Source organism: Balaenoptera borealis, assembly GCF_965194805.1.
Source record: "Balaenoptera borealis genome assembly, contig: HAP1_SCAFFOLD_1297, whole genome shotgun sequence".
NCBI lineage: Eukaryota > Metazoa > Chordata > Mammalia > Artiodactyla > Balaenopteridae > Balaenoptera > Balaenoptera borealis.
In genome coordinates this window covers 1-24,413 of record NW_028122922.1, presented here as the reverse complement: position 1 = coordinate 24,413, position 24,413 = coordinate 1, and the positions used below count along the sequence as shown (strand labels likewise).

General features: G+C 46.1%; 1 protein-coding gene across 1 annotated transcript in view; it reads left to right on the top strand.

Moving 5' to 3' along the window:
- Positions 1-19,449, top strand: part of LOC309621572 (uncharacterized protein) — a gene marked incomplete at its 5' end in the record, with an annotated part of 164,993 nt that extends 145,544 nt beyond the window's left edge. Inside the window, 2 exons of the mRNA XM_082408991.1 lie at positions 6,675-6,772; positions 19,318-19,449. Coding sequence (XP_082265117.1) covers positions 6,675-6,772; positions 19,318-19,335 — 116 coding nt within the window. The remainder of the gene's footprint in view (positions 1-6,674; positions 6,773-19,317) is intronic.
- Between the last annotated feature and the right edge of the window lie 4,964 nt (positions 19,450-24,413).

The following is a 24,413-nucleotide window of genomic DNA, read 5'->3' as shown; positions in this document are numbered from 1 at the left end:
GTCTGGAAAGGGGTACCAGTAGCCGATGCCGAACTGACGGCAGGGGCAGAGACTCTGGAGAAGTTGCAGACACTTCGTGTTAGGGAAGTTGCATTGCTCACCACAGGAGGAGAATGCTGCAGAGAATTTAGAGTTCCAAGTAGAGATGGATGTTGGAAATTTTCTGTAAGAACAAGAGGGTCATGAAAAACTCAGGGAGGTTGAGAAATTCTCACTACGTTTGAGGAACGGCATCATCTGAAGGTTCTTGCTATCAGGACACCTCTACTATCACTACTTCCTGAGAAACCCAAAATCAGACAGTTGATGATGGCTGTAAGGACTGAGCAGTTTTCCACTCTTCTCTATTAACTGCCTGTGCTCCCATCTTGGGCACAGACGGGCAGAAGAGCCAAGTGGTGTGGTTCAGAGATTGTTCTCTAGGCTGGAAGCAACCTTCTCCCTGCCCTGTCTTTCCCTTCAGCCTGCACTCGTATTGACTTCTATGCTATTTCCTAGACTGGAAGCATTTTAGAACTAGGAGGCCCTTAGAGAACTTCGATGTTCTCAGTCTCATTTCGTGAGTAAGGAAACTGAGGCTCAGAGAGGTCGGGTTGACTTGTTCAAGTTCTCTCATTATGTTAGTATCATTACCAGGTTTCAGAACCTAAGTATCCTGACTTCCTTGCCAGGACTCCACTCTGAGCATGATACTGCCAGAAAGCAGGAGAAATAGAACTTATAATATAGGCATTTTTTTTGTCCATTAGAAAACAGTACGGCTATTACCATTGTCGTCTTCGGTGTCTCCCTTTGCTTGTGCAGTTCCCACGCTATTACCTAGAGGTGACGTACAGCTCAGTCCAACTGGTGAATTGAAAGAGTCATTTTTGCCCTCTTCAAGCCCGGTTTCTCATCCTACCTCAAAATGATTACCCGAAAGTGGATTTCTTAAGTGCTTTTGGAAAGGGAAAAGTTATCTGATTACTTCAGATTCCTCACCTATAAAGTGGTTATAACACCACCACCAATAATAATAGCAGTAATAATTAATAGATGAATAAGCTGATCTATTGCGTATGATTTATATGGAGGAAGATACAATAAGTTCTAGAAAGACAAAGAAAAATCATGACAAGCATATTACGTTAACGAAAAAGAAATCCATAGATATTAATGAAAACTGGGGTATGTGGCAAGTATCGAAGCCTAATGAATTTACTAACAAATGGCATTCTGTACCATCCATGCAATATTATGAAAGTGAATTTTGCCCACTCTATTTTAGTGAATACTATTAACCAGAAAACACGATGGAGGTGATAGAGGTGAATGAATTCCTAGCCAATGCATACAGACAGAGAAGGTATGTCAGTAAAAAATGCATAACAAGCAACAGAATGCAATAAATGTGCATGTATAGGTAGCCACAACACATATAGACAAGTATTTCAATGAAAACCGGTACGAAGCAGACAGCAAAATAATAAGTGTAAAAGAGTTTCATTATTGTGCTCCTTCATATTTTTACCCAGCAAGTAAGAGGTATTAAGCCTAGGAGAAATATATATTTCAATGAATATAGCTTATATAATAAGCAGAAAGGAAGCTTAAAATGTATCAGGAAGGTTTTTGGATTTATCCTAGAACTTAGATTAGAATCATCTTCAGCATCCAAGAAGATGGCATCCCAAAACCTCAAAAAACCATCATGCCTAGAATCCAATTAAAAAAGATTTTCGAATGTAAGAAAATCCACAGGACTCCACAATATGGTTTTCGATAAACGTGGATGTTTGTTTGTTTTGTTTCTTTGGCCGCGCCGCGTGGCCCTGGCCGTGAAAGCACCGAGTCCTAAGCACTGGACCGCCAGGGAATTCCCTAAGTGGGGGGAATTAGAGATGTGGGGCTTGACTTTTTCTTCTTCTTCTTCTTCTTCGGTAGCTAAGATCTACAAGCGAACGATGGCTGTTGATCAATGTGCTCTCTGTGTTAGGAAGGAAATAACTGTAAAAATGAAAAGCAGCCTTGCCTTAGAACCTACATATCACACCAAGGAAAATAGTCCTTCTGATTCAATTTAGAAGATATCACTTAAAATGTTGAATTGGTGAAATGTCTACCTAGTTTAAAAATTAGAAAGAATAAAACACTGAAAAGCAGCCCCCTAGATAACCACTGTGGTTGCTTGTTTATAGGAGGCATCATTTCTAAAACGTATTTCTAAAATGTTTATATTCAAAACTGTCAAGTGGCCAACTGTATTCAGAGAGGCAATAAAAGAAAGAAAACGGAGTATGACTTTTCTGATAAGCTGCCTTTCCCGGTGATCCCCTGTTCTGGCCTTACTTTCCTTCTTAAGTCTGTTAATGTAAGGGTTTGCTACCATCAACTTGGTTTTGCCCTGCTCTGAGCAGGTTTCCCTCTGTGCTGTTTCTGCTTTAATTGAAAATCTTTGGTTCCCATCAGCATTCCATTGCAAACTCCGTTTTTCTTGAGAGCTCCTCTATGCTTTCCCTCTTCATTCTTACATTTTCTCCCATCTCTTGGTGCCTGTTGGCCTGTGCTAATGAAAACCATCCTAAACTTCCTTACGCTCGACTCTGTGCCTCCCTGTAGAGCCCAGTACTCTCCATCCTCTCTCCCTATTCTCTCTTTTCAACTAGTCGAAATCCTAGTGGAGGGAGACCATTAGAGATGAAACATCTTGGTATATATTGCTAGTTTTCTATGTCCCCTGGCTTTTCTATGTTTCTGTTGAAACACTCTTGAGAAGTGTCTGATTTCGTTTTCTACATGGGTACCCTTTAAGGCTCAATACTGGAAAAGAAGGGGATCAGAGTGATCAACCCAATGTGGTATCCTAACGTAACAGTTAAGGAAAGCAACAGGCTTTGTGAGACAGCCAGTGATTTGTCCAAAGTCACACAGATAGTAAACGTCAAAGTCAAAACTGAAATTAGGTCTCCAGACGTGTAGTTCAATACTTTCCCTCATTATTCCATGCTATTTTGAATCTCCTACTCAATTTAGGGGCAAAAGAAATCGAACGCAAAACTTTCCAAAGTTTCTTTTCTTACCTGACATGGTCAGAGAAGAGGAAGCATCCACTGCAGGTACAAGGGATGAGGAGACAACACTAGAGGATGTCTGAGTGGCTGCAGCTGAACGGCGCACGTGTCCAGTACAGAGGTCACTGGTTACTGGTCCAAACAGCTCCACGGAAACCCCAAGGCTCTACCAAGTGGTAGTAGGTTTGGGAGGAGAGTGATGTCACAAAGCAGGCAGTTGAAAGGTATGAGAGAGCCAATAGGGAGGTCCGATCCCCAACAGGAAGGCGGGCTTGGGTGAAGAGAGTGTAGGAGAGCTAAAACAACACCTGAGTTTCTGAGCTTTGGGGAGGAGGAAATCCTAGAAGACAGATTTACCTCCCCCAGGCTCTTCCATTAGGGAAATCATTGCCACATTTCTTACAGACGTTCATTAATACACTGAACTAAGAGTTACTTATATTCTACAGAGTATTCTATTTTATGTATCATATACTTAGAGCTATATAGATCTTATTTAATTAATAATCCTTAGGAAGGAAAGAGCCATCTAGTTTGAACTATTACAGTTGTTCTGAAATCAGATGTGTCTAATGAGTGAACTGATAGCAGCTTTTAAGGAGCCAAAGTAGGGATTAAGAAGCTCTCTTTGTAACTTGGTTCAAGAGTAGGGTGAAGTTTCTTGAGTGTACCTTGTGGAGAATGTTGTGGTCCAAGGCTCTTCTCTTTTAGTTTCTTCTCCTTGACTCCTACCTTCCTTGGGCTGGGCTAGGCTGGGGGCCAGGTTGGACTTGCGACTTAACATTTCTCTTCCGCTTTCTCTTTTTTTTTTTTCTTCCATTATGGGCATTGCTTCGAGGACAAGCCTTGATCTTGCATTGGACGTTACTTCCTGTCAACTTCCAGCAGCAGGAGTCTTCTTTTCAGTGCTTGATGCTTCACGAAATAGACTCTGCCCGTTGGCAGCAAATACCAGAGAGCTAGGAGACAGAGCTGGTTGCAGACCTTTCCTCTTCCAGCCTTTGGTTGCAATTGTTTGGCCCATAATTTGCTAGCTCTAGTTCCTTGGGCCACACAGGTATCCTGCCATCTCCAGCTCTTGTTATATGTGAGAGACATTCTGAACACTGTCCCTTTTTCTTTGCACAGAAGTATATACAGTGTGGCAGTTACTGTAATCTCCTCCGCCTTGCAAACAGCCACTCTAGAATCTTGGACCTCTAGGACTCTCTGTCTTGCATGCTTGGGGGCAAGGCCAAGCAAAATGAAGAGGAGAATAATTAGAGAAAGAGGAGGACGTTGGTGGAGAATTGGGAGCAGGTAAGGTGAAAGGGCACAGGAGAAAAGAGATGCATGTAGACTTTTTGGTTTCTGTGGGAAACAGGTTGACACACTTGGGCCTCATTTGGTATTAACAGAACAGAGAGTTAAAGATCTAAGTAGCTAGATAGTGTGCAGCAACTGCCATGAAGTCTGTACACTGAAGAGAAGAGTCTCACATCTAGTTTTCATTTTGTTTTATGTCATAGTACCTTATTTATAGCATTCACTGGTGTGTTTGTAGAATACAGATGTTTTCAAATGCTCTGGTTTTGTCTACATGGTTATCTCCTTGTCCTGTTTGTAAGGAATCCAACATTGTAAGACATATTGCATGTTTTTCTCTTGACGATTGTTGACCTTGAAGCGTCATGAACTAACTTGAGCTGTTGGATTCTGTGGAGAAACGTTCAAAAGGGTCTGTGAAAAAGGCACTGTGGTGAGTCGCATTATGCACCCGAGCGTAAGGAGCAAGATATCTGCCACCAGCCCAGCTTGGCCTGGATTGCCTCTGTTTTAGTTCCCCTGGTTAGTGCTTTTCTCCCTAACCACTCTTGTGACTGTGATAATGTGAGTAAGGGCGGAGTTGCTAATGATCTATGTGTGAGGTAAGCTGGTTTGAGGGAGGAAATCTATGGACCTAGTCATTTTCCTTGGTGGTAAGCTTTCAGGGGTGCAGAGATTGATCTTCCTGGGGCCTTTTCTGGTCCCAGGAAGATATCGCATAGATGGGACCTCCCAAGACACACATTGAATCTTTAGGCCTGTTTTTCCTATTATGAGGTACGAGTTTCTTCACTGATGGGGATGATGCTTATCTGAGAAGAAATTGTGAAAGGTGGTGTAGTGTAGAGGTGTGGCTTAAGCTTTTAAGTTTTCCTCCAGGTTTTTCCCCTAAGCTTCCTACTTCGGACGGCCTACTTACATGATACTAGTAGGTGATGTCCGGCTAACAACTTCCTAAATATACCTGCAAGCCAGATCAGTGTCTCTTTTCTCTGTATTCCCATGGAAATCAAGAGTCCCGCCGAATTTTCCATCGAAACAGTTGATTTGTGTTGTCTCTAGGAATTCTAAAGGGCGTACCGTTGCTTCCTAACCGGTGTCATTTGGGAGATCCGCCTCTGTACGTTCAAATGATTAATTTTGAGACTTTGCTCATGTGTGCAGTAAACCCTTGAATTCCCTAAGACCTTCCTTTCCTCCATCTCCTACCCCATTAAGCCCGCTTCAGTTCATCTCCTGAATTTCTTTGGAATCTGTCAGCCAGCTCTTCCTCAACTTCCTAATACTGAACTTGCCTGTCTGTTGCGATTAGGTCCTAACTAGTGTCCATATATCTTGTTTCCTTCCAATCCACTCTTCACACAAGAAACCTTCAAAGCAAGTTGGAACGTTGCTCATAAACATCGCTCACAAGCATTGTTTTGAGAATAGAAAACACACTGTTGGCCTTTAAGACTCTGCGTGGTCTAGAATCCTCTCTGCTTCTCTAGTCCCATCTTGTGCCACTTTTGCCCTCACTTTCTATGCTTCAGATACACTGAATTAACCTTAGTTCTCACTCATCTGACAGAAGTCAGTTCAGATACTATTTTTCACTGTGATTCCTAGCATTAAGGAATTTGATTATCAGGTTTTGTATGAGGACTATTTCATCAGGGGTACAGAAGTTCTGGCCATCTCTGGTTTTGGATATCCCTTATTTGTTGAGACCTTTGCGTTGTTTGGTTGCCTTTTGTCTGTTTTCCAGATGGGAAAACAGGAACAAGGGAAGTATAGGTTATTACTAGGTGGGGTTGAGCAAGTGGAGCAGCAAACTGCAAAGCAGAAAGAAGAGGGACGTACTATAGAGGGATATGACTTCCATTCTCAAGGCGCCTGCATCCTGTGCAGGGAGACAGCCTAACATAAAATGTGCCTAACAACAAATATATTGACTTCTTACTAAAAATCTCCAGTTCATAGAACCGAGGGGTTTGTACCTTCTCCTTTAAAAGTGATAGTCCTGGGACTTCCCCGGTGGTCCCGTGGTGAAGACTCTGCGCTTCCAATGCAGCAGGCGTGGGTTCAATCCCTGGTTGGGGAGCTAAGATCCCACATGCTGCGCAGCCAAAGAAATTTTTTTCGAACGTTATACTCCTGTATTATTGGCTTTAGTGGTTTAGATTTTGTTTTACTGTTAGGAAGATTTCAGTTTATTTACCGGGAACAAACAACACATAATGTAAAAATAGTTTCCCAGAAACGATTTCCATCATTCTCTTCTTCCCTTTCTCCCGCAGACTGGTGTTTCACCTTGACAAGTTCTCTGTCATTCCATAGGAAAGCTGTCTGGCTTGGAGGTTGCAATCCCAGGGAATTTTTCATCAGCGGGGAAGTCTCCATCACTACAGAGGAATCAAGGGAGAAGTCAGTCCCTGGTAAGTGAGATGCTCCCCCTAAACACCAACACAGCAGTCGTGTACCTTTCAAGGGGTTCAGGGGCAAGATGGGCAAGGCATTTCTACTAACTCTTCTTAAGGATCACGGACAGTGCCCTATGCTACGAGGTAAGCGGTGACTGTTGTAGTTCTTACTGGTGATCCTTTCCTGTCACTGATTCTCGGCTTTCTTTGTATTTCATAGGACTGTTGTAAGTCCAATACAAAATGAGTCTTATTTTTAAAAACCTGAAATGTTTTACAGAGCCTAGCATTCTCATATAGGGTCCTTTCCATTCTCCCCACTTTCCCGAGAGGCCAAGAACACGTCACACCATGAACTAGGAGAGGGGGTAGAGCCCTTGCTGATGAAATACATCAACAAAGACAGAGTCATAGCCTGCTTGCTCTCTGGACAGGATCTCGGACCACAAGGTCTTCAATCCTGGTATAAATGAAGGAAGTGAGGACAGTTCAACTGGCACTCTCATAACAAGAGTTCGGAAACACCTTCCGAAGAGACTATAGCAGTAGATGAGGGAAGGGAGTGCTACAGTGTGGCAGTACAGGGGGAATGATCGGCTACAGCAGTGAAAAGTGTGGTACCGATTGGTGTGCTCTCGGGGTTCTTGTACATGTAGCATAGATGACCTCTACGGTGGCCCTCGCACCTTCCCACCTGCATTAGGTGTTCTTTTTTTTTGTAATTTATGTTTATGTATTTATTTACTGTTTGAACTTATTTATTCTACGTATTTATTTTTTTGGCCGCACTGGGTCTCTCATTGCTGTGCACGGGCTTTCTCTAGTTGGCGGCTAGCGGGGGCTACTCTCGGTTGCGGTGTGCGGGCATCTCATCGCGGTGGCTTCTCTTGTTGCGGAGCATGGGCTGTAGGCACGTGGGCTTCGGTAGTTGAGGCTCACGGGCTCTAGAATGCAGGCTCCCTCGTTGTGGCACATGCGCTTAGTTGCTGCACGGCATGTGGGATCTTCGCAGACCAGGGCTCGAACCCGTGTCCCCTGCATTGGCAGGCGCCACCAGGGAAGCCCTAGGTGTTCTCATATAGAGTCTAAAAACAGAGAGCACTGAGAGAAGGTAGTGGTTATTAAAGGCTCAGGATCTAAATTCTACCTGTCTCTACACCCCTTCCCAGCTGTCGATTTGACCCCATTTTTGAATGCTGGCCTCATTGTTCAACTTTTCTCTGCCGTCTGTATACTCACCTTGAAAACTTGTTTCTGTGATGCGTTGAGCAGACACAGGGTGGCAGACTGCAGAGGTGGAAGCTGGTGGTCGGATATTTGTGGGCTGAATCTCCTTCAGTCCCATTCCCATTTCTGGTTGCCCAGAGGCCCTACTTCCTGTGTGTGACGCCGAGCCGTAGGATTGCGGGCAGGAGCCAAGTTCTCCATACAGTAAAGACCCCAGTGTGCCTTGGTTATAGTAATATACCTGGCTTCCTTCCTGGCAGGGAAGTGACAGGCGGCTATGCCCCTGCTTTGTTCGTGGGCCTCCTGATCCAGCAGTTCCCTTGGCTCTGCCCCTGTCGTCAGCTGCCCCTAGGATAACTCTGAGCCCTAGCCACTTCTCTGGTAGATTTCCCTATTCCCCCACTACAGTCACACCTGAATAAGGCAACTCAGACCTTTCAGAGATGTGTCCTGAACCTCTTGTTTTCTGAAATACCTATCTGGTGGTTGTGAGACTTAAGGCCAGCGTCCCCGAGAGACTTTTTCTATTTCTCCTAGTAAACCTAGACTCATCTTCTGTCACCTTCAACTCTACTCCAATTGTGTTCTTTCAACCCAGACCTCTGACCCTGCTTTTTACTTCTGCCATTTCATCCTCGCTCCTGCTTCCTTTCCTAAATCCATACGTCTCTTTTGGCCTTCCTAGCCCTGGGCCAAGTTCCTTCCTCTTTGCTCAGTTTTTACCCCTTTCCTTCATTCTCCCATCCAACTTTCAGTCCTTCCTTTCTCACGCCCCAGTTAGCAGCATCTGAAAATTCGAAAGGTTTGTTACTCGTCTATTAATTGTATTCCATTTACTTATTCAGTTCTATACCTATCTTACCTGTGTATGGAAGAACAGCTGGTAGCCAAGGTGGCACCAAGAATCCTAGCAGCTCTCACTTGACGTATCCGTAGTAGTCGGCAATTTCCATTTCGTTTTCCCTCTCGGTGAAAAATTGCAGCTTGCCCGAAGAGGTGTATCTGGCAGCATTCTCCCGTTGTTGTTGAGCCCGCCTCTTCATGGCCTCTCGCTCTGGCCTCTGCTCTTGTTCGATGGGCTTTGACATGACTGGCTCAGGCACGTTGGGTTCCCTCCATGGAACTCGTTGCTTGCTGAAGTCTTGGAGTAGAAATTGGGTTTGGAGCTTGGGTGGGGACTGGCGCTTATTCACAGTAGGGGGAACAGGCTCCCGCTGGAGAGGAGCGCCAGATGAAGTTTTGGAGGGTGCAGGCCTAGGAGCAGCAGACTGAGGGACACGAGGCTGGGTATGGTTGGGCCAAGCCGGTTGGGTTGGGTTGGTCACAGTTGGCTGAGCTGGTTTGGCGGGGCCTGGCAAAGAGGCAGGAGCTGGCTGGGATGAATTGACTGCAGCAGGTTGAGCTGAGTCAGTAGAACCAGGCTGGGCACGGTAAGCCCCAGCAGGCCGATGTGAGGCCAGAGACTGTGGCCTCCGAGGAGCGGGTCGAGCTTGAGGCTTGTCCCAGGCAGAAAAAGGCAGAGGTATCAACTTGACCTTCCCAGGAGGAGGCCGCTCATACTGGGCTGGAGATGGACACTCTGTTTCAGCACTGCTGTCTGGTTTCTGGGCTTGGACTTGCGTTTTCTCAGGACCCTTCCCCTCACGTGGGGTATGCCGCCATGGCTGGATAGCTGGGGGTGGCTGGGGGTCTTTGGGGTTGCTTGACTTTCCCAAGAGCCGACAGGAAGAGAGCCCAGTTTTCGTCTCATTCTTCTTCCCCAGCGCATGAAGAACCTTCACAGACTCCAGCATGCGCACGCCAAGGGAGGTTCGAGGCTTTTGAAAGCTCTGTTGGAGAAGCTCAGTTTGGTGTTCCTTTCGCTTCGTGTGGGGGATTGCTGGCTTCTCTTCTGCCTTGACTTTGTTCCCTGACTGCTTGTTCTCTTCAGCCTTGTTTCTCCCTCTGGTCCTTTTGGTCTTTTCCTGCCCGTGGCTCTTAGTTTTGCTGATCTTTCTGGATGCAGCTTTCTGAGGTTTGCCTTGAGAGTGCTTGGCCGTGTTCACAGGAGCCCTGTCACTGACTGCAGCGTGGCATATAACCACTTCTCCCCCTAACAGGCACTCTGGATTCTTTGGCTGGATTTTGGCCTTGGGAGCGCCACTGATAGGCTCAGAGGCTTTCTGTTTGTTCTTCCTGGGTTGATCAGAGGGAACCTTTATGACACTTGGCTTTTCCTGCACCTGATTCACCTTAATGGCTCTGGTGTCTTTAGCTTTGATCACGTTGGGACCTTGGGATTGATCAAGATCTTTCAAAGGATTAAAGAGCTGGGGAAGGTGAATATCCTCCGCCAGTGTAGTAATGTCTGCAAGACCACTGCTAGGTTCAATCCCATTTTCAAGTGTCCCTAGGTCCTGACGACTCCGGCTGTTCTCTCCCAGATCAGCATTTTCAGAACCAGGCTGCTCCTCTTGGCTGAGGGGATCGGTGCAGGCCAGCGGCTGGTGAATATCAGGGATTCCTAAAGGGAGTAGTGGAGGATCTTGGTTCTCTGTTGGGATCTGGTAGGCATCCAGAGGCTTTGAAAGCTTGGTTTTGATATCATCCACGTGCTTACTCTCTATTTGTCCCTGGCTTGGAGCTGGAGGCAGGGCCAGGAGACGCCTGGCACTCTGGACTGGAGCTGTCACTGAAATGTCCCCAAGTTCAGATGGTGGGTTACTCTCAAGTATGTGGCTGTTTCTGCTACTGCAGGACTTGGGGAGTTCTTGACTTTGTGTCACACAAAACGTCTGGCTTGGAGGTTGCAATCCCAGGGAATTTTTCATCACCAGGGGGGAGGTCTCCATCCCTACAAAGGGATCAAGGGAGAAGTCAGTCCCTGGTAAGTGAGATGCTCCCCCTAAACACCAACACAGCAGTCATGTACCTTTCAAGGGGTTCAGGGGCAAGATGGGCAAGGCATTTCTACTAACTCTTCTTAAGGATCACGGACAGTGCCCTATGCTACGAGGTAAGCGGTGACTGTTGTAATTCTTACTGGTGAGCCTTTCCTGTCGCTGATTCTCGGCTCGCTTTGTATTTCATAGGACTGTTATAAGTCCAATACAAAATGAGTCTTATTTTTAAAAACCTGAAATGTTTTACAAAGCCTAGCATTCTCATATAGGGTCCTTTCCATTCTCCCCACTTTCCCGAGAGGCCAAGAACACGTCACACCATGAACTAGGAGAGGGGGTAGAGCCCTTGCTGATGAAACACATCAACAAAGACAGAGTCTTAGCCTGCTTGCTCTCTGGACAGGATCTCGGACCACAAGGTCTTCAATCCTGGTATAAATGAAGGAAGTGAGGACAGTTCAACTGGCACTCACATAACAAGAGTTCTGAAACACCTTCCGAAGAGACTATAGCAGTAGATGAGGGAAGGGAGTGCTACAGTGTGGCAGTACAGGGGGAACGATCGGCTACAGCAGTGAAAAGTGTGGTACCGATTGGTGTGCTCTCGGCGTTCTTGTACATGTAGCATAGATGACCTCTACAGTGGCCCTCCCACCTTCCCACCTGCATTAGGTGTTCTTTTTTTTGTAATTTATGTTTATATATTTATTTACTGTTTGAACTTATTTATTCTACGTATTTATTTTTTTGGCTGCACTGGGTCTCTCATTGCTGTGCACGGGCTTTCTCTAGTTGGCGGCTAGCGGGGGCTACTCTCGGTTGCGGTGTGCGGGCTTCTCATCGCGGTGGCTTCTCTTGTTGCGGAGCATGGGCTGTAGGCACGTGGGCTTCGGTAGTTGAGGCTCACGGGCTCTAGAATGCAGGCTCCGTCGTTGTGGCACATGCGCTTAGTTGCTGCACGGCATGTGGGATCTTCGCAGACCAGGGCTCGAACCCGTGTCCCCCGCATTGCATTGGCAGGCGGATTCTTAACCACGGCGCCACCAGGGAAGCCCTAGGTGTTCTCATATAGAGTCTAAAAACAGAGGGCACTGAGCGAAGGTAGTGGTTATTAAAGGCTCAGGATCTAAATTCTACCTGCCTCTACACCCCTTCCCAGCTGTCGATTTGACCCCATTTTTGAATGCCGACCTCATTCTTCAACTTTCTCTGGCGTTTGTTATACTCACCTTGAAAACTTGTTTCTGTGATGCGTTGAGCAGACACAGGGTGGCAGACTGCAGAGGTGGAAGCTGGTGGTCGGATATTTGTGGGCTGAATCTCCTTCAGTCCCATTCCCATTTCTGGTTGCCCAGAGGCCCGACTTCCTGTGTATGACGCCGAGCCGTAGGATTGCGGGCAGGAGCCAAGTTCTCCATACAGTAAAGACCCCAGTGTGCCTTGGTTACAGTAATATACCTGGCTTCCTTCCTGGCAGGGAAGTGACAGGCGGCTCTGCCCCTGATTTGGAATCTGAGATGGTGTTCCCTGAGCAAGGCTGGCAGAAAGCGATGGATGTAGAGGGACCATGTTCTTGGCGTCTGAAGTTTTATCATCCTGGGCTGCCAGAAACATGGAGGAGGCAGCTGTGTGGCGGTCAGTGAGTGCCAGAGTAAAGTCTCCGAGTGAAGAAGAATTCTTTTCAGTGCTTGCTGTGATGTCCCACTCAAGAACACCTGGATAGGAAGCAGCTGAAGTGGAGATCTGGCTGTGGTCAGTAACTCCAGATAACATAGTCGTGCTAGAATGTTGGTAAAGGTAGGCACTACCCATGAGTGTCTGGAAAGGGGTACCAGTAGCCGATGCCGAACTGACGGCAGGGGCAGAGACTCTGGAGAAGTTGCAGACACTTCGTGTTAGGGAAGTTGCATTGCTCACCACAGGAGGAGAATGCTGCAGAGAATTTAGAGTTCCAAGTAGAGATGGATGTTGGAAATTTTCTGTAAGAACAAGAGGGTCATGAAAAACTCAGGGAGGTTGAGAAATTCTCACTACGTTTGAGGAACGGCATCATCTGAAGGTTCTTGCTATCAGGACACCTCTACTATCACTACTTCCTGAGAAACCCAAAATCAGACAGTTGATGATGGCTGTAAGGACTGAGCAGTTTTCCACTCTTCTCTATTCACTGCCTGTGCTCCCATCTTGGGCACAGACGGGCAGAAGAGCCAAGTGGTGTGGTTCAGAGATTGTTCTCTAGGCTGGAAGCAACCTTCTCCCTGCCCTGTCTTTCCCTTCAGCCTGCACTCGTATTGACTTCTATGCTATTTCCTAGACTGGAAGCATTTTAGAACTAGGAGGCCCTTAGAGAACTTCGATGTTCTCAGTCTCATTTCGTGAGTAAGGAAACTGAGGCTCAGAGAGGTCGGGTTGACTTGTTCAAGTTCTCTCATTATGTTAGTATCATTACCAGGTTTCAGAACCTAAGTATCCTGACTTCCTTGCCAGGACTCCACTCTGAGCATGATACTGCCAGAAAGCAGGAGAAATAGAACTTATAATATAGGCATTTTTTTTGTCCATTGGAAAACAGTACGGCTATTACCATTGTCGTCTTCGGTGTCTCCCTTTGCTTGTGCAGTTCCCACGCTATTACCTAGAGGTGACGTACAGCTCAGTCCAACTGGTGAATTGAAAGAGTCATTTTTGCCCTCTTCAAGCCCGGTTTCTCATCCTACCTCAAAATGATTACCCGAAAGTGGATTTCTTAAGTGCTTTTGGAAAGGGAAAAGTTATCTGATTACTTCAGATTCCTCACCTATAAAGTGGTTATAACACCACCACCAATAATAATAGCAGTAATAATTAATAGATGAATAAGCTGATCTATTGCGTATGATTTATATGGAGGAAGATACAATAAGTTCTAGAAAGACAAAGAAAAATCATGACAAGCATATTACGTTAACGAAAAAGAAATCCATAGATATTAATGAAAACTGGGGTATGTGGCAAGTATCGAAGCCTAATGAATTTACTAACAAATGGCATTCTGTACTATCCATGCAATATTATGAAAGTGAATTTTGCCCACTCTATTTTAGTGAATACTATTAACCAGAAGACACGATGGAGGTGATAGAGGTGAATGAATTCCTAGCCAATGCATACAGACAGAGAAGGTATGTCAGTAAAAAATGCATAACAAGCAACAGAATGCAATAAATGTGCATGTATAGGTAGCCACAACACATATAGACAAGTATTTCAATGAAAACCGGTACGAAGCAGACAGCAAAATAATAAGTGTAAAAGAGTTTCATTATTGTGCTCCTTCATATTTTTACCCAGCAAGTAAGAGGTATTAAGCCTAGGAGAAATATATATTTCAATGAATATAGCTTATATAATAAGCAGAAAGGAAGCTTAAAATGTATCAGGAAGGTTTTTGGATTTATCCTAGAACTTAGATTAGAATCATCTTCAGCATCCAAGAAGATGGCATCCCAAAACCTCAAAAAACCATCATGCCTAGAATCCAATTAAAAAAGATTTTCGAATGTAAGAAAATCCACAGGACTCCACAATATGGTTTTCGATAAATGTGGATGTTTGTTTGTTTTGTTTCTTTGGCCGCGCCGCGTGGCCCTGGCCGTGAAAGCACCGAGTCCTAAGCACTGGACCGCCAGGGAATTCCCTAAGTGGGGGGAATTAGAGATGTGGGGCTTGACTTTTTCTTCTTCTTCTTCTTCTTCTTCGGTAGCTAAGATCTACAAGCGAACGATGGCTGTTGATCAATGTGCTCTCTGTGTTAGGAAGGAAATAACTGTAAAAATGAAAAGCAGCCTTGCCTTAGAACCTACATATCACACCAAGGAAAATAGTCCTTCTGATTCAATTTAGAAGATATCACTTAAAATGTTGAATTGGTGAAATGTCTACCTAGTTTAAAAATTAGAAAGAATAAAACACTGAAAAGCAGCCCCCTAGATAACCACTGTGGTTGCTTGTTTATAGGAGGCATCATTTCTAAAACGTATTTCTAAAATGTTTATATTCAAAACTGTCAAGTGGCCAACTGTATTCAGAGAGGCAATAAAAGAAAGAAAACGGAGTATGACTTTTCTGATAAGCTGCCTTTCCTGGTGATCCCCTGTTCTGGCCTTACTTTCCTTCTTAGTCTGTTAATGTAAGGGTTTGCTACCATCAACTTGGTTTTGCCCTGCTCTGAGCAGGTTTCCCTCTGTGCTGTTTCTGCTTTAATTGAAAATCTTTGGTTCCCATCAGCATTCCATTGCAAACTCCGTTTTTCTTGAGAGCTCCTCTATGCTTTCCCTCTTCATTCTTACATTTTCTCCCATCTCTTGGTGCCTGTTGGCCTGTGCTAATGAAAACCATCCTAAACTTCCTTACGCTCGACTCTGTGCCTCCCTGTAGAGCCCAGTACTCTCCATCCTCTCTCCCTATTCTCTCTTTTCAACTAGTCGAAATCCTAGTGGAGGGAGACCATTAGAGATGAAACATCTTGGTATATATTGCTAGTTTTCTATGTCCCCTGGCTTTTCTATGTTTCTGTTGAAACACTCTTGAGAAGTGTCTGATTTCGTTTTCTACATGGGTACCCTTTAAGGCTCAATACTGGAAAAGAAGGGGATCAGAGTGATCAACCCAACGTGGTATCCTAACGTAACAGTTAAGGAAAGCAACAGGCTTTGTGAGACAGCCAGTGATTTGTCCAAAGTCACACAGATAGTAAACGTCAAAGTCAAAAGTGAAATTAGGTCTCCAGACGTGTAGTTCAATACTTTCCCTCATTATTCCATGCTATTTTGAATCTCCTACTCAATTTAGGGGCAAAAGAATCGAACGCAAAACTTTCCAAAGTTTCTTTTCTTACCTGACATGGTCAGAGAAGAGGAAGCATCCACTGCAGGTACCAGGGATGAGGAGACAACACTAGAGGATGTCCGAGTGGCTGCAGCTGAACGGCGCACGTGTCCAGTACAGAGGTCACTGGTTACTGGTCCAAACAGCTCCACGGAAACCCCAAGACTCTACCAAGTGGTAGTAGGTTTGGTAGGAGAGTGATGTCACAAAGCAGGCAGTTGAAAGGTATGAGAGAGCCAATAGGGAGGTCCGATCCCCAACAGGAAGGCGGGCTTGGGTGAAGAGAGTGTAGGAGAGCTAAAACAACACCTGAGTTTCTGAGCTTTGGGGAGGAGGAAATCCTAGAAGACAGATTTACCTCCCCCAGGCTCTTCCATTAGGGAAATCATTGCCACATTTCTTACAGACGTTCATTAATACACTGAACTAAGAGTTACTTATATTCTACAGAGTATTCTATTTTATGTATCATATACTTAGAGCTATATAGATCTTCTTTAATTAATAATCCTTAGGAAGGAAAGAGCCATCTAGTTTGAACTATTACAGTTGTTCTGAAATCATATGTGTCTAATGAGTGAACTGATAGCAGCTTTTAAGGAGCCAAAGTAGGGATTAAGAAGCTCTCTTTGTAACTTGGTTCAAGAGTAGGGTGAAGTTTCTTGAGTGTACCTTGTGGAGAATGTTGTGGTCCAAGGCTCTTCTCTTTTAGTTTCTTCTCCTTGACTCCTACCTTCCTTGGGCTGGGCTAGGCTGGGGGCCAGGTTGGACTTGCGACTTAACATTTCTCTTCCGCTTTCTCTTTTTTTTTTCTCTTCCATTATGGGCATTGCTTCGAGGACAAGCCTTGATCTTGCATTGGACGTTACTTCCTGTCAACTTCCAGCAGCAGGAGTCTTCTTTTCAGTGCTTGATGCTTCACGAAATAGACTCTGCCCGTTGGCAGCAAATACCAGAGAGCTAGGAGACAGAGCTGGTTGCAGACCTTTCCTCTTCCAGCCTTTGGTTGCAATTGTTTGGCCCATAATTTGCTAGCTCTAGTTCCTTGGGCCACACAGGTATCCTGCCATCTCCAGCTCTTGTTATATGTGAGAGACATTCTGAACACTGTCCCTTTTTCTTTGCACAGAAGTATATACAGTGTGGCAGTTACTGTAATCTCCTCCGCCTTGCAAACAGCCACTCTAGAATCTTGGACCTCTAGGACTCTCTGTCTTGCATGCTTGGGGGCAAGGCCAAGCAAAATGAAGAGGAGAATAATTAGAGAAAGAGGAGGACGTTGGTGGAGAATTGGGAGCAGGTAAGGTGAAAGGGCACAGGAGAAAAGAGATGCATGTAGACTTTTTGGTTTCTGTGGGAAACAGGTTGACACACTTGGGCCTCATTTGGTATTAACAGAACAGAGAGTTAAAGATCTAAGTAGCTAGATAGTGTGCAGCAACTGCCATGAAGTCTGTACACTGAAGAGAACAGTCTCACATCTAGTTTTCATTTTGTTTTATGTCATAGTACCTTATTTATAGCATTCACTGGTGTGTTTGTAGAATACAGATGTTTTCAAATGCTCTGGTTTTGTCTACATGGTTATCTCCTTGTCCTGTTTGTAAGGAATCCAACATTGTAAGACATATTGCATGTTTTTCTCTTGACGATTGTTGACCTTGAAGCGTCATGAACTAACTTGAGCTGTTGGATTCTGTGGAGAAACGTTCAAAAGGGTCTGTGAAAAAGGCACTGTGGTGAGTCGCATTATGCACCCGAGCGTAAGGAGCAAGATATCTGCCACCAGCCCAGCTTGGCCTGGATTGCCTCTGTTTTAGTTCCCCTGGTTAGTGCTTTTCTCCCTAACCACTCTTGTGACTGTGATAATGTGAGTAAGGGCGGAGTTGCTAATGATCTATGTGTGAGGTAAGCTGGTTTGAGGGAGGCAATCTATGGACCTAGTCATTTTCCTTGGTGGTAAGCTTTCAGGGGTGCAGAGATGGATCTTCCTGGGGCCTTTTCTGGTCCCAGGAAGATATCGCATAGATGGGACCTCCCAAGACACACATTGAATCTTTAGGCCTGTTTTTCCTATTATGAGGTACGAGTTTCTTCACTGATGGGGATGATGCTTATCTGAGAAGAAATTGTGAAAGGTGGTGTAGTGTAGAGGTGTGGCTTAAGCTTTTAAGTTTTCCTCCAGGTTTTTCCCCTAAGCTTCCTACTTCGGACGGCCTACTTACATGATACTAGTAGGTGATGTCCGGCTAACAACTTCCTAAATATACCTGCAAGCCAGATCAGTGTCTCTTTTCTCTGTATTCCCATGGAAATCAAGAGTCCCGCCGAATTTTCCATCGAAACAGTTGATTTGTGTTGTCTCTAGGAATTCTAAAGGGCGTACCGTTGCTTCCTAACCGGTGTCATTTGGGAGATCCGCCTCTGTACGTTCAAATGATTAATTTTGAGACTTTGCTCATGTGTGCAGTAAACCCTTGAATTCCCTAAGACCTTCCTTTCCTCCATCTCCTACCCCATTAAGCCCGCTTCAGTTCATCTCCTGAATTTCTTTGGAATCTGTCAGCCAGCTCTTCCTCAACTTCCTAATACTGAACTTGCCTGTCTGTTGCGATTAGGTCCTAACTAGTGTCCATATATCTTGTTTCCTTCCAATCCACTCTTCACACAAGAAACCTTCAAAGCAAGTTGGAACGTTGCTCATAAACATCGCTCACAAGCATTGTTTTGAGAATAGAAAACACACTGTTGGCCTTTAAGACTCTGCGTGGTCTAGAATCCTCTCTGCTTCTCTAGTCCCATCTTGTGCCACTTTTGCCCTCACTTTCTATGCTTCAGATACACTGAATTAACCTTAGTTCTCACTCATCTGACAGAAGTCAGTTCAGATACTATTTTTCACTGTGATTCCTAGCATTAAGGAATTTGATTATCAGGTTTTGTATGAGGACTATTTCATCAGGGGTACAGAAGTTCTGGCCATCTCTGGTTTTGGATATCCCTTATTTGTTGAGACCTTTGCGTTGTTTGGTTGCCTTTTGTCTGTTTTCCAGATGGGAAAACAGGAACAAGGGAAGTATAGGTTATTACTAGGTGGGGTTGAACAAGTGGAGCAGCAAACTGCAAAGCAGAAAGAAGAGGGACGTACTATAGAGGGATATGACTTCCATTCTCAAGGCGCCTGCATCCTGTGCAGGGAGACAGCCTAACATAAAATGTGCCTAACAACAAATATATTGACTTCTTACTAAAAATCTCCAGTTCATAGAACCGAGGGGTTTGTACCTTCTCCTTTAAAAGTGATAGTCCTGGGACTTCCCCGGTGGTCCCGTGGTGAAGACTCTGCGCTTCCAATGCAGCAGGCGTGGGTTCAATCCCTGGTTGGGGAGCTAAGATCCCACATGCTGCGCAGCCAAAGAAATTTTTTTCGAACGTTATACTCCTGTATTGTTGGCTTTAGTGGTTTAGATTTTGTTGTACTGTTAAGAAGATTTCAGTTTATTTACCGGGAACAAACAACACATAATGTAAAAATAGTTTCCCAGAAACGATTTCCATCATTCTCTTCCTCCCTTTCTCCCGCAGACTGGTGTTTCACCTTGACAAGTTCTCTGTCATTCCATAGGAAAGCTGTCTGGCTTGGAGGTTGCAATCCCAGGGAATTTTTCATCAGCGGGGAAGTCTCCATCACTACAGAGGAATCAAGGGAGAAGTCAGTCCCTGGTAAGTGAGATGCTCCCCCTAAACACCAACACAGCAGTCGTGTACCTTTCAAGGGGTTCAGGGGCAAGATGGGCAAGGCATTTCTACTAACTCTTCTTAAGGATCACGGACAGTGCCCTATGCTACGAGGTAAGCGGTGACTGCTGTAGTTCTTACTGGTGATCCTTTCCTGTCACTGATTCTCGGCTTTCTTTGTATTTCATAGGACTGTTGTCAGTCCAATACAAAATGAGTCTTATTTTTAAAAACCTGAAATGTTTTACAGAGCCTAGCATTCTCATATAGGGTCCTTTCCATTCTCCCCACTTTCCCGAGAGGCCAAGAACACTTCACACCATGAACTAGGAGAGGGGGTAGAGCCCTTTCTGATGAAATACATCAACAAAGACAGAGCCTTAGCCTGCTTGCTCTCTGGACAGGATCTCGGACCACAAGGTCTTCAATCCTGGTATAAATGAAGGAAGTGAGGACAGTTCAACTGGCACTCTCATAACAAGAGTTCGGAAACACCTTCCGAAGAGACTATAGCAGTAGATGAGGGAAGGGAGTGCTACAGTGTGGCAGTACAGGGGGAACGATCGGCTACAGCAGTGAAAAGTGTGGTACCGATTGGTGTGCTCTCGGGGTTCTTGTACATGTAGCATAGATGACCTCTACGGTGGCCCTCCCACCTTCCCACCTGCATTAGGTGTTCTTTTTTTTTGTAATTTATGTTTATGTATTTATTTACTGTTTGAACTTATTTATTCTACGTATTTATGTTTTTGGCTGCACTGGGTCTCTCATTGCTGTGCACGGGCTTTCTCTAGTTGGCGGCTAGCGGGGGCTACTCTCGGTTGCGGTGTGCGGGCATCTCATCGCGGTGGCTTCTCTTGTTGCGGAGCATGGGCTGTAGGCACGTGGGCTTCGGTAGTTGAGGCTCACGGGCTCTAGAATGCAGGCTCCGTCGTCGTGGCACATGCGCTTAGTTGCTGCACGGCATGTGGGATCTTCGCAGACCAGGGCTCGAACCCGTGTCCCCTGCATTGGCAGGCGCCACCAGGGAAGCCCTAGGTGTTCTCATATAGAGTCTAAAAACAGAGAGCACTGAGAGAAGGTAGTGGTTATTAAAGGCTCAGGATCTAAATTCTACCTGTCTCTACACCCCTTCCCAGCTGTCGATTTGACCCCATTTTTGAATGCTGACCTCATTGTTCAACTTTTCTCTGCCGTCTGTATACTCACCTTGAAAACTTGTTTCTGTGATGCGTTGAGCAGACACAGGGTGGCAGACTGCAGAGGTGGAAGCTGGTGGTCGGATATTTGTGGGCTGAATCTCCTTCAGTCCCATTCCCATTTCTGGTTGCCCAGAGGCCCTACTTCCTGTGTGTGACGCCGAGCCGTAGGATTGCGGGCAGGAGCCAAGTTCTCCATACAGTAAAGACCCCAGTGTGCCTTGGTTACAGTAATATACCTGGCTTCCTTCCTGGCAGGGAAGTGACAGGCGGCTATGCCCCTGCTTTGTTCGTGGGCCTCCTGATCCAGCAGTTCCCTTGGCTCTGCCCCTGTCGTCAGCTGCCCCTAGGATAACTCTGAGCCCTAGCCACTTCTCTGGTAGATTTCCCTATTCCCCCACTACAGTCACACCTGAATAAGGCAACTCAGACCTTTCAGAGATGTGTCCTGAACCTCTTGTTTTCTGAAATACCTATCTGGTGGTTGTGAGACTTAAGGCCAGCGTCCCCGAGAGACTTTTTCTATTTCTCCTAGTAAACCTAGACTCATCTTCTGTCACCTTCAACTCTACTCCAATTGTGTTCTTTCAACCCAGACCTCTGACCCTGCTTTTTACTTCTGCCATTTCATCCTCGCTCCTGCTTCCTTTCCTAAATCCATACGTCTCTTTTGGCCTTCCTAGCCCTGGGCCAAGTTCCTTCCTCTTTGCTCAGTTTTTACCCCTTTCCTTCATTCTCCCATCCAACTTTCAGTCCTTCCTTTCTCACGCCCCAGTTAGCAGCATCTGAAAATTCGAAAGGTTTGTTACTCGTCTATTAATTGTATTCCATTTACTTATTCAGTTCTATACCTGTCTTACCTGTGTATGGAAGAACAGCTGGTAGCCAAGGTGGCACCAAGAATCCTAGCAGCTCTCACTTGACGTATCCGTAGTAGTCGGCAATTTCCATTTCGTTTTCCCTCTCGGTGAAAAATTGCAGCTTGCCCGAAGAGGTGTATCTGGCAGCATTCTCCCGTTGTTGTTGAGCCCGCCTCTTCATGGCCTCTCGCTCTGGCCTCTGCTCTTGTTCGATGGGCTTTGACATGACTGGCTCAGGCACGTTGGGTTCCCTCCATGGAACTCGTTGCTTGCTGAAGTCTTGGAGTAGAAAGTGGGTTTGGAGCTTGGGTGGGGACTGGCGCTTATTCACAGCAGGGGGAACAGGCTCCCGCTGGAGAGGAGCGCCAGATGAAGTTTTGGAGGGTGCAGGCCTAGGAGCAGCAGACTGAGGGACACGAGGCTGGGTATGGTTGGGCCAAGCCGGTTGGGTTGGGTTGGTCACAGTTGGCTGAGCTGGTTTGGCGGGGCCTGGCAAAGAGGCAGGAGCTGGCTGGGATGAATTGGCTGCAGCAGGTTGAGCTGAGTCAGTAGAACCAGGCTGGGCACGGTAAGCCCCAGCAGGCCGATGTGAGGCCAGAGACTGTGGCCTCCGAGGAGCGGGTCGAGCTTGAGGCTTGTCCCAGGCAGAAAAAGGCAGAGGTATCAACTTGACCTTCCCAGGAGGAGGCCGCTCATACTGGGCTGGAGACGGACACTCTGTTTCAGCACTGCTGTCTGGTTTCTGGGCTTGGACTTGCGTTTTCTCAGGACCCTTCCCCTCACGTGGGGTATGCCGCCATGGCTGGATAGCTGGGGGTGGCTGGGGGTCTTTGGGGTTGCTTGACTTTCCCAAGAGCCGACAGGAAGAGCGCCCAGTTTTCGTCTCATTCTTCTTCCCCAGCGCATGAAGAACCTTCACAGACTCCAGCATGCGCACACCAAGGGAGGTTCGAGGCTTTTGAAAGCTCTGTTGGAGAAGCTCAGTTTGGTGTTCCTTTCGCTTCGTGTGGGGGATTGCTGGCTTCTCTTCTGCCTTGACTTTGTTCCCTGACTGCTTGTTCTCCTCAGCCTTGTTTCTCCCTCTGGTCCTTTTGGTCTTTTCCTGCCCGTGGCTCTTAGTTTTGCTGATCTTTCTGGATGCAGCTTTCTGAGGTTTGCCTTGAGAGTGCTTGGCCGTGTTCACAGGAGCCCTGTCACTGACTGCAGCGTGGCATGTAACCACTTCTCCCCCTAACGGGCACTCTGGATTCTTTGGCTGGATTTTGGCCTTGGGAGCGCCACTGATAGGCTCAGAGGCTTTCTGTTTGTTCTTCCTGGGTTGATCAGAGGGAACCTTTATGACACTTGGCTTTTCCTGCACCTGATTCACCTTAATGGCTCTGGTGTCTTTAGCTTTGATCACGTTGGGACCTTGGGATTGATCAAGATCTTTCAAAGGATTAAAGAGCTGGGGAAGGTGAATATCCTCCGCCAGTGTAGTAATGTCTGCAAGACCACTGCTAGGTTCAATCCCATTTTCAAGTGTCCCTAGGTCCTGACGACTCCGGCTGTTCTCTCCCAGATCAGCATTTTCAGAACCAGGCTGCTCCTCTTGGCTGAGGGGATCGGTGCAGGCCAGCGGCTGGTGAATATCAGGGATTCCTAAAGGGAGTAGTGGAGGATCTTGGTTCTCTGTTGGGATCTGGTAGGCATCCAGAGGCTTTGAAAGCTTGGTTTTGATATCATCCACGTGCTTACTCTCTATTTGTCCCTGGCTTGGAGCTGGAGGCAGGGCCAGGAGACGCCTGGCACTCTGGACTGGAGCTGTCACTGAAATGTCCCCAAGTTCAGATGGTGGGTTACTCTCAAGTATGTGGCTGTTTCTGCTACTGCAGGACTTGGGGAGTTCTTGACTTTGTGTCACACAAAACGTCTGGCTTGGAGGTTGCAATCCCAGGGAATTTTTCATCACCAGGGGGGAGGTCTCCATCCCTACAAAGGGATCAAGGGAGAAGTCAGTCCCTGGTAAGTGAGATGCTCCCCCTAAACACCAACACAGCAGTCATGTACCTTTCAAGGGGTTCAGGGGCAAGATGGGCAAGGCATTTCTACTAACTCTTCTTAAGGATCACGGACAGTGCCCTATGCTACGAGGTAAGCGGTGACTGTTGTAATTCTTACTGGTGAGCCTTTCCTGTCACTGATTCTCGGCTCGCTTTGTATTTCATAGGACTGTTATAAGTCCAATACAAAATGAGTCTTATTTTTAAAAACCTGAAATGTTTTACAAAGCCTAGCATTCTCATATAGGGTCCTTTCCATTCTCCCCACTTTCCCGAGAGGCCAAGAACACGTCACACCATGAACTAGGAGAGGGGGTAGAGCCCTTGCTGATGAAACACATCAACAAAGACAGAGTCTTAGCCTGCTTGCTCTCTGGACAGGATCTCGGACCACAAGGTCTTCAATCCTGGTATAAATGAAGGAAGTGAGGACAGTTCAACTGGCACTCACATAACAAGAGTTCTGAAACACCTTCCGAAGAGACTATAGCAGTAGATGAGGGAAGGGAGTGCTACAGTGTGGCAGTACAGGGGGAACGATCGGCTACAGCAGTGAAAAGTGTGGTACCGATTGGTGTGCTCTCGGCGTTCTTGTACATGTAGCATAGATGACCTCTACAGTGGCCCTCCCACCTTCCCACCTGCATTAGGTGTTCTTTTTTTTGTAATTTATGTTTATGTATTTATTTACTGTTTGAACTTATTTATTCTACGTATTTATGTTTTTGGCTGCACTGGGTCTCTCATTGCTGTGCACGGGCTTTCTCTAGTTGGCGGCTAGCGGGGGCTACTCTCGGTTGCGGTGTGCGGGCTTCTCATCGCGGTGGCTTCTCTTGTTGCGG